General features: G+C 39.6%; 1 protein-coding gene across 1 annotated transcript in view; it reads left to right on the top strand.

Annotated features, from left to right (window-relative positions):
* Window positions 1-1,372: 1,372 nt before the first annotated feature.
* Window positions 1,373-12,124, top strand: part of wwox (WW domain containing oxidoreductase) — a 128,011-nt gene continuing 117,259 nt past the window's right edge. Inside the window, exons 1-4 of the mRNA XM_034588019.1 lie at window positions 1,373-1,611; window positions 3,723-3,787; window positions 4,540-4,597; window positions 4,732-4,901. Coding sequence (XP_034443910.1) covers window positions 1,505-1,611; window positions 3,723-3,787; window positions 4,540-4,597; window positions 4,732-4,901 — 400 coding nt within the window. The 5' untranslated portion in view covers window positions 1,373-1,504. The remainder of the gene's footprint in view (window positions 1,612-3,722; window positions 3,788-4,539; window positions 4,598-4,731; window positions 4,902-12,124) is intronic.

The raw sequence follows: 12,124 nt of genomic DNA, 5'->3' as shown, positions 1-12,124 counted from the left end.
CTTAAAACGGCCCTTTTGTAAAAATCAAGTTGAGTCCATTATTCCCTCAGAAATCAGTGAAAATGTCAAAAAAAAGGTCCTATCTCACAATGTTAGAGAAAGTCAAAAAACAAACAAAATAACCAACAAACTAATGGACAAAACCTCCTTGGTGGAGGTAATTACTGGGGGGGGGGGGGGGGGGGGGGGGGTTCAGACGTGGTCCACACACTGTGTTGCTATCAAGAGATACATGAATGGATATCAGCGTTTTCTCCTGGCTGATGGTTCATGTGCAAATATAACCTGGCCAGGGGTAGAGTGTTATTGGAGTGGAGACCCATATCAGTGACATATCCAGATTTGTTCATAGGGATCCAGTTGGCTGGGGGCAGTCTGGTGTCTCATATTGTCACTACAAGGGTTGTCTACTTAGGCTCCAAAAGCCCAGCCTGACGTGTGTGGGAGGCCACTTCAATGCTGCGGATTGTACTAAATCAGCTGCCGGGCTGAACAAGTGTCAGCAGATTCTTCAAACTCAGTATGCAAGTGTCTCATATTTCATTTTTTCCAGGGAGGCCAGTAGCCAGAAAAGAAACCACACTCACTATCCTCCACCTGCTCACTCAAAGCTGGAGTTGACCTCTCTGCAAGAGCAAACAGGAGTGGTCCAAGTGTGAAGACAAGCTAATCTCTTCATGGAAAAACAGTTGTCTCCGGTCACACAAAAACATGGGGGCGCAAACATGGAGCCTGCATCATGCTATATATATATATTTAGTTCCAATAACACTTGTTAATTTTACACACATGTTCTGTTGATACTTATTCTAATAGCACTGTTAGCTTGTTTAGCTTATTGTACTGTGTTTTCTTAGCCTAAGCTTTTACTGTTAATTCCATATTTCTTTTTACTTTATTGCCCAAATTTGCATGTGTTACTAATTTGTAATATACAGGCTTGCTCCACACAAACTTTCATTGTGTTTGCATAGTGACAATAAAGATCTATTGAATCTAGTCGTGATGTTATTATATGAGGCAATAATCATAACTTTAAGACTGATCATTTCAATCCACACTATCTAAACTGTTTTATTCCACAACTTCAGAAGATGACTTTAGCCTCTCAGGGTGTAAAGGGATCATTTTAATTGAGAACTAGAACTGACTTGCAATGAATGAACAAACAAAAAAAACAAGTGTAATCAGCAGACATAAAAACACAGAGAGTCACGGTCAGCCATGTTTTCTGTTTAGGTTTGACGTTGGAACGGTTGAAGGTCAGAAGAGTGGAAATCTCCACAGGGAAATTCCGACCCCCCACTTTGCATGAAGCCCAAGCAAGTGTTTGGCGGGGGGGAACTACATTTCCCAAAATGCCCTTCGGCAGTCGTCACCGTGTTGTTGCGGAAGTGCTGGTGATGCTCACCGCTGTCAGTTGCTTTCATTCCTCTGAGCAGATTTAACTCACCGGTCCGTGTTTGTAGCCACATCACTTATATATAAAATAACTACTGGAGTAATGGCGGCTCTGAAATACGCAGGTATGGACGATACAGACAGTGAGGACGAGTTACCTCCCGGGTGGGAAGAGAGGTCTACTAAAGATGGATGGGTCTACTATGCGAGGTGAGTGTGACACCTCATGTTAAATGTAAATAATAGCCTAACCGTACATGAGTTTAACTTATATTCTTATTATCAGTGTGTGGCTAACAAAGCTTGCTAGCTACACCAGGTTAAATAACGTGACACATGTTAGCTGACAGGTCTAAATGTGCTCAGGGCTCATGTGGGCTCAGTGTGTTCTGCTGCTTGACAGGTATTTAATATGAAATGTCTTGATAAGTAGTTCAGGTTATATACAGGAACAGGTCCTGTATATAACCTGAACTACTTATCAGTCTTGTATCTGTATGACAGAGAAACTCTTTGAATAAAACAATCTTAAAACACATCAGTAAAGACAGTGTTCATCTGGCCCCTTCGCCAAAGTGCCTGCTCATTGTGGGACCTGCTTTAAATTGAACCGAATTGAATACCTTTTATTTTAGTTCATTTATTTTTTGCCATGGATTTTTGTGAAGCACTTTGTAACCTGGTTTACGATGGAAAGAAAAAACTCCCTCGTAAACTGGAAGAAACATCTAGATCCGGACTCTGTGTCTGCGGCCATCTGCCTCGACAGGTTGGGGTGAGCAGAGACAAATGGGGAGGAGAGGGAAGATGGGTGGAAAAGAGAGGAGAGAAGAAAGAGAGAGAGATAAGGGAGAGGGGGAGAGAGAGACTAACTTTGTTAACATTTTCCAAATTGGATCCCATAGACGTATGTGATGTCTATATTGATTGACTTTTTCTGGTATAAATATGTTTCATGTGTCCTTAGTATTTGAGTCCTTGTGTCATCTGCTGTTGTTTCTTTTCTGTATCTACTCTCTTAGGTTGCATTTCATTTCACTCTGTAGTTTTTGTCCACTCCATTTTCTTGCTTATTTGTTCCTTAGTCATGTTCAACATCAACCAACCTAGAGACTGCAGATGAAAATGAGCCTTTTTCGCAAAATCTGGCACATTAACATAACGCTGATGTCGACCAATATGCACCGTCCCTGATAGACAGATGAGAGGTGTAAAGGGTCGTTCCGTGTCAAATCATGACACTTCTGGGCCGCACCGTCACACAGATATCAATGTTGGGCATGTTGATTTGGTGACATGAGAAACCTACGGAACCAGAATGTTCCGTGTTTCGAATCCTCATTAAGGGAAATGTGGGCTCGATTTAAAGCTCTTTTCCAGCTCTCTGTTTACCTTAACAGAGTGTTGTCCCCAATATAGAAAAATAACTGTATTATGAGTGATTTTAACAGTTAAATATGAATTGCAAAAATATATACTCATATGTGAAACAACTGATTCACACACGGTGCAATAACTATACATACAATTGTGCAATAACTATTCACACACACTCCATACAGTTAAAGTTGTTCCTTCATTTGCAATGAATGTCACACTGCAACTTTGAATGTATATAGTTTTAGTTTTGTATTGTATTGTATTTGACTCTTTCTATATTAAGCTCTTTCTACCTTGCTTTTATTTCAATTTAACTATTGCACTGCTGAGCTGACTGGTTTCTTCTTGTCCAACACATTTCATTGTACTGTTGACCCTGTGTTAACTTGCATATGACAAATAAAAACTTGAAACTTATAATTTCATCAAGACCTCCAGGAAGTTTGGTCTTTGGTTTTTGAGTCATTGCTGAGATATCATAACTCATCAGAAGTGGCAGTACATCACTTCTTACATACACTACACACTACTGGATAGTGTGCTAAAAGAAATGCGACATGAGTGGAATCACAATTTCTTAGCTAAAGGTTAGTTCAATTAATTGCAAAACTGCACTTACATCACTGTTTGAATGTTCATGGTAATGAACCTCTTAGAATTAGTGGTCATTCTTTATTCGTCTATGTGTATGACCAGTCAAAGTCACAGAGTCCCCTCAGACAGTTCAAACTAAATTAGCCAACTCCCTTAATTGCTATCTGAGACACATGAAATTCTGGTTCCATAGGTTACTCATATGACCAAATCAACATGCACAATTTTATTAAGATGAGCCTGACGGCGCGGCCCAAAAGTGTGATGATTTGACTCAGAAGGATCTTAAAGTAATGTACAAAGGCCACATGAAATAATATCTTCTTTTTGTCTCTGTGTACCAACAGCCATGATGAGATGAAGACACAGTGGGAACACCCCAAGACTGGAAAGAAAAAGCGTTGTGCTGGAGGTTTGATTTATTCACTTGTTTTTTTAGTAATTCTTCCAGGGTTATTAAAGCATGCCAGGCAGAGGTTGTTTTTCTTTTCTAACCAAAGAAAGGATTAAAACAGAGTCCTTATAAAGGTACCACTTGATGTACCAGTTGCTGGGTGATCATTCAATCACAGTTAATGAAATCAGGAAATTAATCAGTGTCTTCTTGAATTATATATTATTCTTATCAAATGGAATTATGCTTAATATAGTTTTGTATTTTATCTAATGGTGTTATGGCAGTGAAGTGGTTAGCGCTGTCATCTCACCAAAGAAGGTTCTGGGTTTGTACTTCACGTCTGTGTGCCCTTTGCAAGTTCCTGTGCTATGGTAGGTTTTCGTCGCATATTCAGGCTTCCTCACTCAGTCCAAAGACTTGCAGCCTATGTTAAATGTTTAAATCTAAATTGTCCATAAATGTGAATGGTTGTATTTTTTGGTGGTTTTCCTGTCAACTTGGATTGGCTCCACCCCCCTCCTCAGAGAGCATCAAAAGATAAGCAATATAACTGATGGATAATGGTGCCATAACCTTAACTTAAACACCAGGGGATTGGGCTGCTGTCTTGTTAAATTCCTTGTTTCTTGCTTCATGTAAAGTTGTTTGCTTAAGTACTCCATAAATTCAGTTTTTTTTAAAATATGACTGTTAGCGGTTGGAGAGATTAATTCCAGTCCAATGTTTTCTGGCTGTCAAAGAAGAATGATGCCTGTCTTTTCCCACAGATTTACCCTATGGCTGGGAGCAAGAAACCGATGAAAAAGGACAGATCATTTATGTTGAGTAAGTGGATTGATCATTGATCCTCCCTGTCCTTAACAATTGAAGCAAACATGTTTATTTTGGCTCCATGGGATGTGTGTGCAATTGTGGAATTATGTTCTACTGTAACGTTCTATTCCCTCTGTCATTTCCAGTCACATTAACAAGCGGACCACATATTTTGATCCGCGTCAGGCGTTCACAGTAGAGGATGTGGTGGTGAAGCCAAAGCGATACGATGGCAACACTGCTGCTCTCGAGATCCTGCAAGGTCGCGACTTCTCTGACAAGGTTGTCGTCATCACCGGGGGCAACTCGGGTGTCGGTGAGTTTGATTTAATCCTTTTGTGTTTTCACACAGTTCAATAATGGTTTTTCATAGATGTGCTCAAAACCAGCAGCATGTAGTAAAGTGTGTTTCCAAGCAGAGGTCACTAGGTGGTGGTGTGGTATCACTTTAGTCGTTTTGGTGTCTCTGCTCCCTGAGAGCGCCAATCCCTCCACAGTCAGAAACATTCATCAACATTAGCATCCAAAATGATACACTTAGACTCAACAAATCACTCCTTAATACCAAACATGATTGTATTGAAGTTCATTAGCTGGGCTGAATTGGATGTCATTGTTAACTGTAATGAATGATGTCCATTTGTACCCAGCAAATGCATGGCTCACTATATAATGGTTTGGAAACAAATGCATTTCCTCTTTCCTTGAGTTTAAATTAGCACAAGTAGTGGCCATTTGTTCAGACTCGCTGCTTTGTTCGGGATAGATAGTGACAGCATGAGGGAAATCAAATAAACATAAAATTGTTAATTGTCTTTATATTCAAATTGTTTGTCCCTAGAAAAAGTCACAGCAGTGTAATTGCTGTGTGTGTATATTATGAGATGCAGCTAAGCAGGACTGTGCTACATAGATTTACTGGAGCCTGGAGACTTTCTCTAAACAGAGAAGCTACTGAACTTTAACGCCTTCCTGACCTTGATCTTACTCTGTTTCCTTCTGTATACATATACATACTGAATAATATAAGGATTGATTTATGGACTGTAATCAAAATCACATTCTTTTTCAAATTTTCACCACACTAAACGGCTTTATTAAATATATGCTCCTTAATACAGTAGACAATGTAAATTACATGAATAACTAAGATCATTTCTCTTCTCTTCTCCTATGACTGTATTTGTGTAACAGTGTAACAAATGGGACAAAAATAACAATTTATTACGTAGTTTACATTAATACTTCAGTCCAGCTTGACATAATTACCTCGCCGCAGAGGTTACGTTTTCCACTGCATTTGTTTGTTTGGTAGTTAATTAGCAGGATTATGCGACAACCACTGGACAGATTACCACAAAATTTAGTGGAAGTGCGGTATGGGTCAGGAAAGAACCTATAAAATGTTGGTGCGGATCTGGATGAGGAATCAGGCCCAGGAATTCTTTTGTTTTTTTATATTTTCATTGATTTCTCAAAGAATAATTAATGGATTTTGATGAATACATATCAGACATGTTTTGGAGAGTGTTATTTTTGACAGTGTGCAAATTGGCGCAGATCCAAATAAAACAATCTGGATGTAGTGAATTTGAATATGGTTTCATAAAAGAACTGAAGGGCCTTGGCGGAGGTATGCGCTCTCTGAGTGACATTCTTGTTCAGTTGTGGGAATGTTTCACTTATTCTTGAGTTGGAGACTTGCACAGGAAAAAAAACACAACCATTCCTTTATTGGGCAGAAGAGGATTAATATGTAATTTAGATTAAAATAGATTATCCAACAGCATAATGACCCAAATAATGCAAAATATCAAATCTAAGAGAGGCCTGTATTAATTATGAAATAAAAAATGTATTCTAACACAGAGTACTCGTATAAACGGCTTATCTGCCAGTCACTACTACAATAGTCCATCGTGACCTTAAAGAACTTCTGTGGATGAAGAAAGTGAACGGTCAACACCACAACCCACAAAGACACTCAATGGGATGATCTAAACGATTTCTGGAAGCTGTGAATTAAAAAAATATAACAAAACTGTTTGGCCTTTTTTTGAAAAAGCTGTGAGCAATGATGTTTCAGAGAGTGCAGAAAATAACCACAAGAGGGCACAGGAGGTCCACAGTGTGGCTGCTGTGGAGGATTCTAAAACGTTACCATATTAACTGCTTCACATGTGCCTGTTTTTAGTTAAAAATAGTGAAAAAGATAATCCACATTTAACATTTGTTGGAATGTGGTTTAACAATAAAAATGTGTTCATCTGAAAAAAAATATTTTCTCTCGAGAACGCATCAAACAGCTACAACACACAGACATTTTTATAGTGTGTGAATACTTAATAAACCCATATTAACATAACCTTTGTTTTACTCGACCACATATTAAATATGCATCAGCCATAATTAACAGTATTCTAATAGTAATTGCTACTGCTGGTGTGCTCCTTTGACATTCCTCCAGTGAAATGTGGTTATGCCAATTGGTTGGACCCACTTAGCATTTTAATGACATCAATAGTGTTTTAATCCAAGTGTCAAGGCTATTTCCATTTTCTTCAGTGCTTATTTCTTCGACAGGAAATGTGACATTTTTATTAGTAATGGTGGGTTGTTATTTAATTAGCGAATTTACATTTGGGATTTCTAATTTACTTCTTAATGCACGTGAACATGAAAAGCACATATATGAGTTTATTTATGCATGAAATGTCATAGTCTCTGGTTTTGTTTCGTGCCTTGAAGCCCCATTGCAGTATGGTGCTGGGAGGTGGGACAGTAATGCGGTTTGTCTCACCGATGTGATTACTGCGCTGGGTTCACAACATTAGTCTTCCTCTCGCGACTTTCTTTTGTAAATTAAAAACCAGTCCCTACCTGAATGGTGTTTTTAATTGTGATAATGGAAATAAATGATCGCCGTTTGTTTTCCTCCTATTTCTCCTTCTCTCGCTCCCCCCTTCTCTTTAAAGGTTTTCTTACTCTTATAGACCTGTGGTTGTACACCTGTACCTCTGCATTGATTCTTAAGTGGCTGTGACCCAGGCCTGAGCCTCCTATCCATCCCCATTACACACTGCTGTTCAGGCCCTAATTCCCCTGCTTTCAACTAACTCTCAGGTTATTTACTGGCCAGGGGTCCATGGAACAGTTGTCCTTAAAGGACCATTATCGTGATATCTCTGGCCCCGACTTCTTCCACACACAAAAAACTTAAAATAAACGCACAACATTATTTTCAGGAATCAAAACCTCACATTTTTGTTTGCTATTTTTTTCACAGTAGTCCTAAAGCTTTAGTGTAAGCTCTTTCCTAAAATATCTTTTTTGTCGAGGCAAGACTATATTTGTATTCTCTGAACACAGACATTCACCTTTGCCCTGTGACTGCTCCTTTGGGGTTCTGTACACAACATATATGTGTCCCTCTGTCTGGGGAGCAGTGTCAGTCTCTCAGGCTCTTACAGCAGGTGCCACGTTGTCAGCACAACATATGTTTAATAGTGGTCAGAAATAATATATTGACCCTCTGTCTCACTCAGGTGAGTGCATCCAGCTGTCGTCCATGTGCTATTTTAATCCCAGCACTGTATGTCTGACAAATGACATATGTTAAATCACCGTTTGTTTTCTATTTCTAGTCAGTCCAGAAATATGGATGCATGGTGTATGATTAGTAAATGGCACCAGTCAACTTTTTAAATTGTATTAATATTATTCTATATATTCAGTGTTTATTCTTTTTTATGTTGACATGTTTACCAGCCACAACATTGTGAATGGTGTTGTTTTCATCGTGTGTGTGTGTTTCATTATGGCAAATATAATCCTAAAAGACTGTAGTGACAACTTTCACAGGGACGGTTCTGAGTACTTTGTCAGGTGTCTATATGTCTGTCTGAGGACAGATTTTGTCACTGTGCTTCACAAACCAAATGCATTCTCAAAACTGTCCAGGACTGCAGTAATAATAATAATAATAATAACTTTATTTGTATAGCACTTATCTAAACAAGGTTACAAAGTGCTTAACAAAAATCCATGGCAAAAAGAGGAATGAACTAAAATAAAAGGTATTCAATTCGGTTCAATTAAGTGTCAAATCATAACATAATAAGGTCCTTGAAAGTCAAAATGAAGGCCTAGTTGGAAGATAGTTGTGTTCTGATCCATGACTACTGAGCACAAATTGGCCGGATCGTCACTTTCTGTACTTGGTCGTAGAGCAGCAGCCACAGTTGCAAAGCTCTATACTCAGTCTAAATGCATGCACTGAATTCCACATGGTATATGCAGGGTCAATGCTGGAATAAGAAGCAGAAAAGACTCAGGCGGCCCAGATGGGAAATAGCAAGGATTTGCGGCGGAGCGCTTGGTAATGTTTTAGTATCTTTATGCATTGTCTCCACAGTGTTTTAGGACTTTGAATGTTATTCTTATTCATGAAAGACTAACATTGTTCTATGTTTGTGTTGATCCCGGTGTTGTGTTGGGAGGATTAAGTGTCAGGCCGGTGCTCTCCTCTCTCTGGATGGAGAGATCCCTAAGCATATTCAGTGAGTCGCAGAGCTGGGGGAGCCTCTGTGTGCAGATTAAACCCATAGCCTAGCTTTGTGGCTGATCATTAGATTGAGGCAGATTTGTTAAGCATAACTGCCATTAAATTGGCTGCAAAGCTCTGGTATTTACTGCACTGCTGTTTATGAATAAGGACCCCCTTAAAGACCCGCGCAGCGATGCGTTAAACCCGAGCCTCAGTAAGGAGGGATATGCATTATTCATAGTGGGAGGAATTAGATGGATAAAAAGATGTTCCTGGTGAGGGTGGCATGCGGTGCCTGTGTCTCGGTGTGTGTGTGTCACTGAGCAGCTCTGAGTGGCTGCGTGTGGTTTAGATGACATCTGTGACACATCTGTGTTTATATTCAGAGGTCTGATACCATTTGTGTGTGTGTGTGTGTGTGTGTGTGTCTATGTCCTGCTCTGTCTCGTCTGTGTTAGCTTCTGAACTTAGCAACCGAGAAAATCGAAGGAGAGTTTTCTTTTTTTTCCTTTTTCAACGGGCTTTTCATGTCCTCTCTGATGAATGTGTTTATTGGCTACGTAATGAGAACCAGTTATGGTTGGTTAGTCAAATTATTCAACTTTATTAACCTTGGATAAAATTTGCTATGCCGACCCAAACTGGTGTAACATGCAAAGAGTATTATGCTGGAGGCCAGAAGGGTTCAATAATGATTACAGCTCTAATATAATAGAACTGAAGTGGTTAGAGGGAAAGGATGGAATACATATATGTGCTTAAAGCCTATAGGTAAAATAAAATGAAAGAGTATTGGGTTATTGTGTGTAGTCAAGTAGTTTATAGACCTATCGAGTTTACTGTCTGCAGATGATGAGGGGATGAAAGTTACATGATGGGGGGGATTTTGATGACAGGGATGAAAATAGCCCTAACATTCAAATGCAGTATATGTGCACGAGCAGGCTTCTGGTGACTGTGTTGATCCATGGGCATGTGTGTTTATCAGGTTTACTGGTCTGTGTGTGTGTGTGTGTGTGTGTGTGTGTGTGTGTGTGTGTGTGTGTGTGTGTGTGTGTGTGTGTGTGTGTGTGTGTGTGTGTGTGTGTGTGTGTGTGTGTGTGTGTGTGTGTGTGTGTGTGTGTGTGTGTGTGTGGTAGTGGTATAAGTCTGGCTTCAGGAGCAGCTTGGGTGACCAGTGTGGTGCGAGGCCATGATGAGAGATTGTGTAGGGAGTTGGAGGTTGACACAGAGGGTCAGCGGAAGAGAGGGGGTGGGTGGGTGAGTACTAGGTGCTGCACGGATGGTGAGACAGCAGTGGGGGGGTTAGGAAGGAGGCAGAAGGGGACAGGGAGGGGTAATAGAACCACTCCAGTGCTCTCACCTGGAACAGCTCAACCTTGGGCTGTAATTACTAACCATACATCCCACTTTTGGGGTGACATCTCCCTCCCTTCGGACTAATGGAGGGGAATTAGAGGGGATCTTAAAAGTCACAAAGTGTGTGTATGGGGTGGGGGGGTTGGGGTGGGGTTGCAATGCTCCTCACTTCTTGGGACAGCAGCAGTAGGAACAGGTGCACTCATCATTGAGACAGTCAGGAGTTAGACTGTGTCTGAAATCACTCTATCGCTCACTTATTTACTACTTTCTATATCCAGTAAAAGACACTCAGTAGTTTACTCTATATTGAGCAGTAAATTGATATTTCAAGCAGAGCTGAAAAGATCAGTTTATTGACTGATTCACTTGTTTCAGTTTCTCGAATGTGACGATTTGCTTGTCATATAATTTTGAACTGAACATATTGAGATTTTTGGACTTGAAGAAATTATCTAAGAAAATAAAATGTATCTGTATTCCTCTTATGAAACCACATTTAAATTTCCCCCAAACATGCCTGACTTGTTTCACCAAGATCCATGTTTTTTTTAAAATAATAAACAAAAATGTTGAAAGACGCTCTAACTCACAATGTTAAAGAAAGTGAAAATAAAACAAATCATGGATCCAACCCTTGATCTGGATTTGCACCAACATTTTATGGATTCTTTTTTTTGGGTCATGGTCCACCCCTCCACAAAATTTCATGGAAATCTGTCGAGTATTTCTTAACAAACAATCAAACAAATAAACAAATGCAGATGAAAAACTGACCTAATTGGTGGAAGTTATGATTAACAGAATGATCTGAAGATGAATCAGTATTAAAATAACTTTTTAAAATCACTCTTTCAGACACCTCATCATAATCATTGGCATCATTTTGCGTAGCTGACCAGCGTATCACACAGCTGTAAACTTCATTGCTTGGTGGTATAGTGAGGTCGTCCTGGGAGCCAAGATTGTCCATGAACAGGTTCAAGTCCAGCTGGGACCTCTGTAGCACAAGTAGTCATTCACAATTTATCTTTCTCCTAATTTCCTTTTATCTACTGTCAATAATCACAGCAAATAACACAAGAAAAAATCATTGTCTAAGAAAAGAGGAATTGTCAATTTCCCATTACCAGATTACCTAATTTATAAACACTTAATTAACTCAAATTTATTAATCAATCAAATTGACGTCACCAAATTAAACTAGGAAGAGATACACAGAATCAAACAGTGTTATTACAAGTCACATATCTATTCATGGCTCAACATATTTTTTTTATTTTGTGCATGGTGTGTGTTACCCTTGTGTTATTCCAGCCACACATTCAGCTCTGGTGAGAAGGGGGATTGTGGGAACTCGACATGTTTACCCACAGGTCTTGTAATGATCTGAATTGACTTCTGTTTGCCCAATTGTACTGCAGAGCTTATTTTAGTTAAATGCCTCTTTGGATGCAGATCAAGGGAGAGAAGGAGCGAGCAGCTCCGTTTGCCAAATAAACACGTTTACTGACGAAGCTGGTAATGATCTCATTACACTGAGCCAATACACCTGTGTACGAGGGGGATCCAGAGAGGGGCGGCGGGCCAGGGAGGACAAACAAAGCGTGAAATCACTAAATCACACTCATTAT

The sequence above is a fragment of the Hippoglossus hippoglossus genome, chromosome 6 (genome assembly GCF_009819705.1).
Source record: "Hippoglossus hippoglossus isolate fHipHip1 chromosome 6, fHipHip1.pri, whole genome shotgun sequence".
NCBI classification, from domain to species: Eukaryota; Metazoa; Chordata; class Actinopteri; order Pleuronectiformes; family Pleuronectidae; genus Hippoglossus; species Hippoglossus hippoglossus.
The sequence above is the reverse complement of the archived record's forward strand: the minus strand, read 5'-3'. Positions and strand labels throughout refer to the sequence as shown.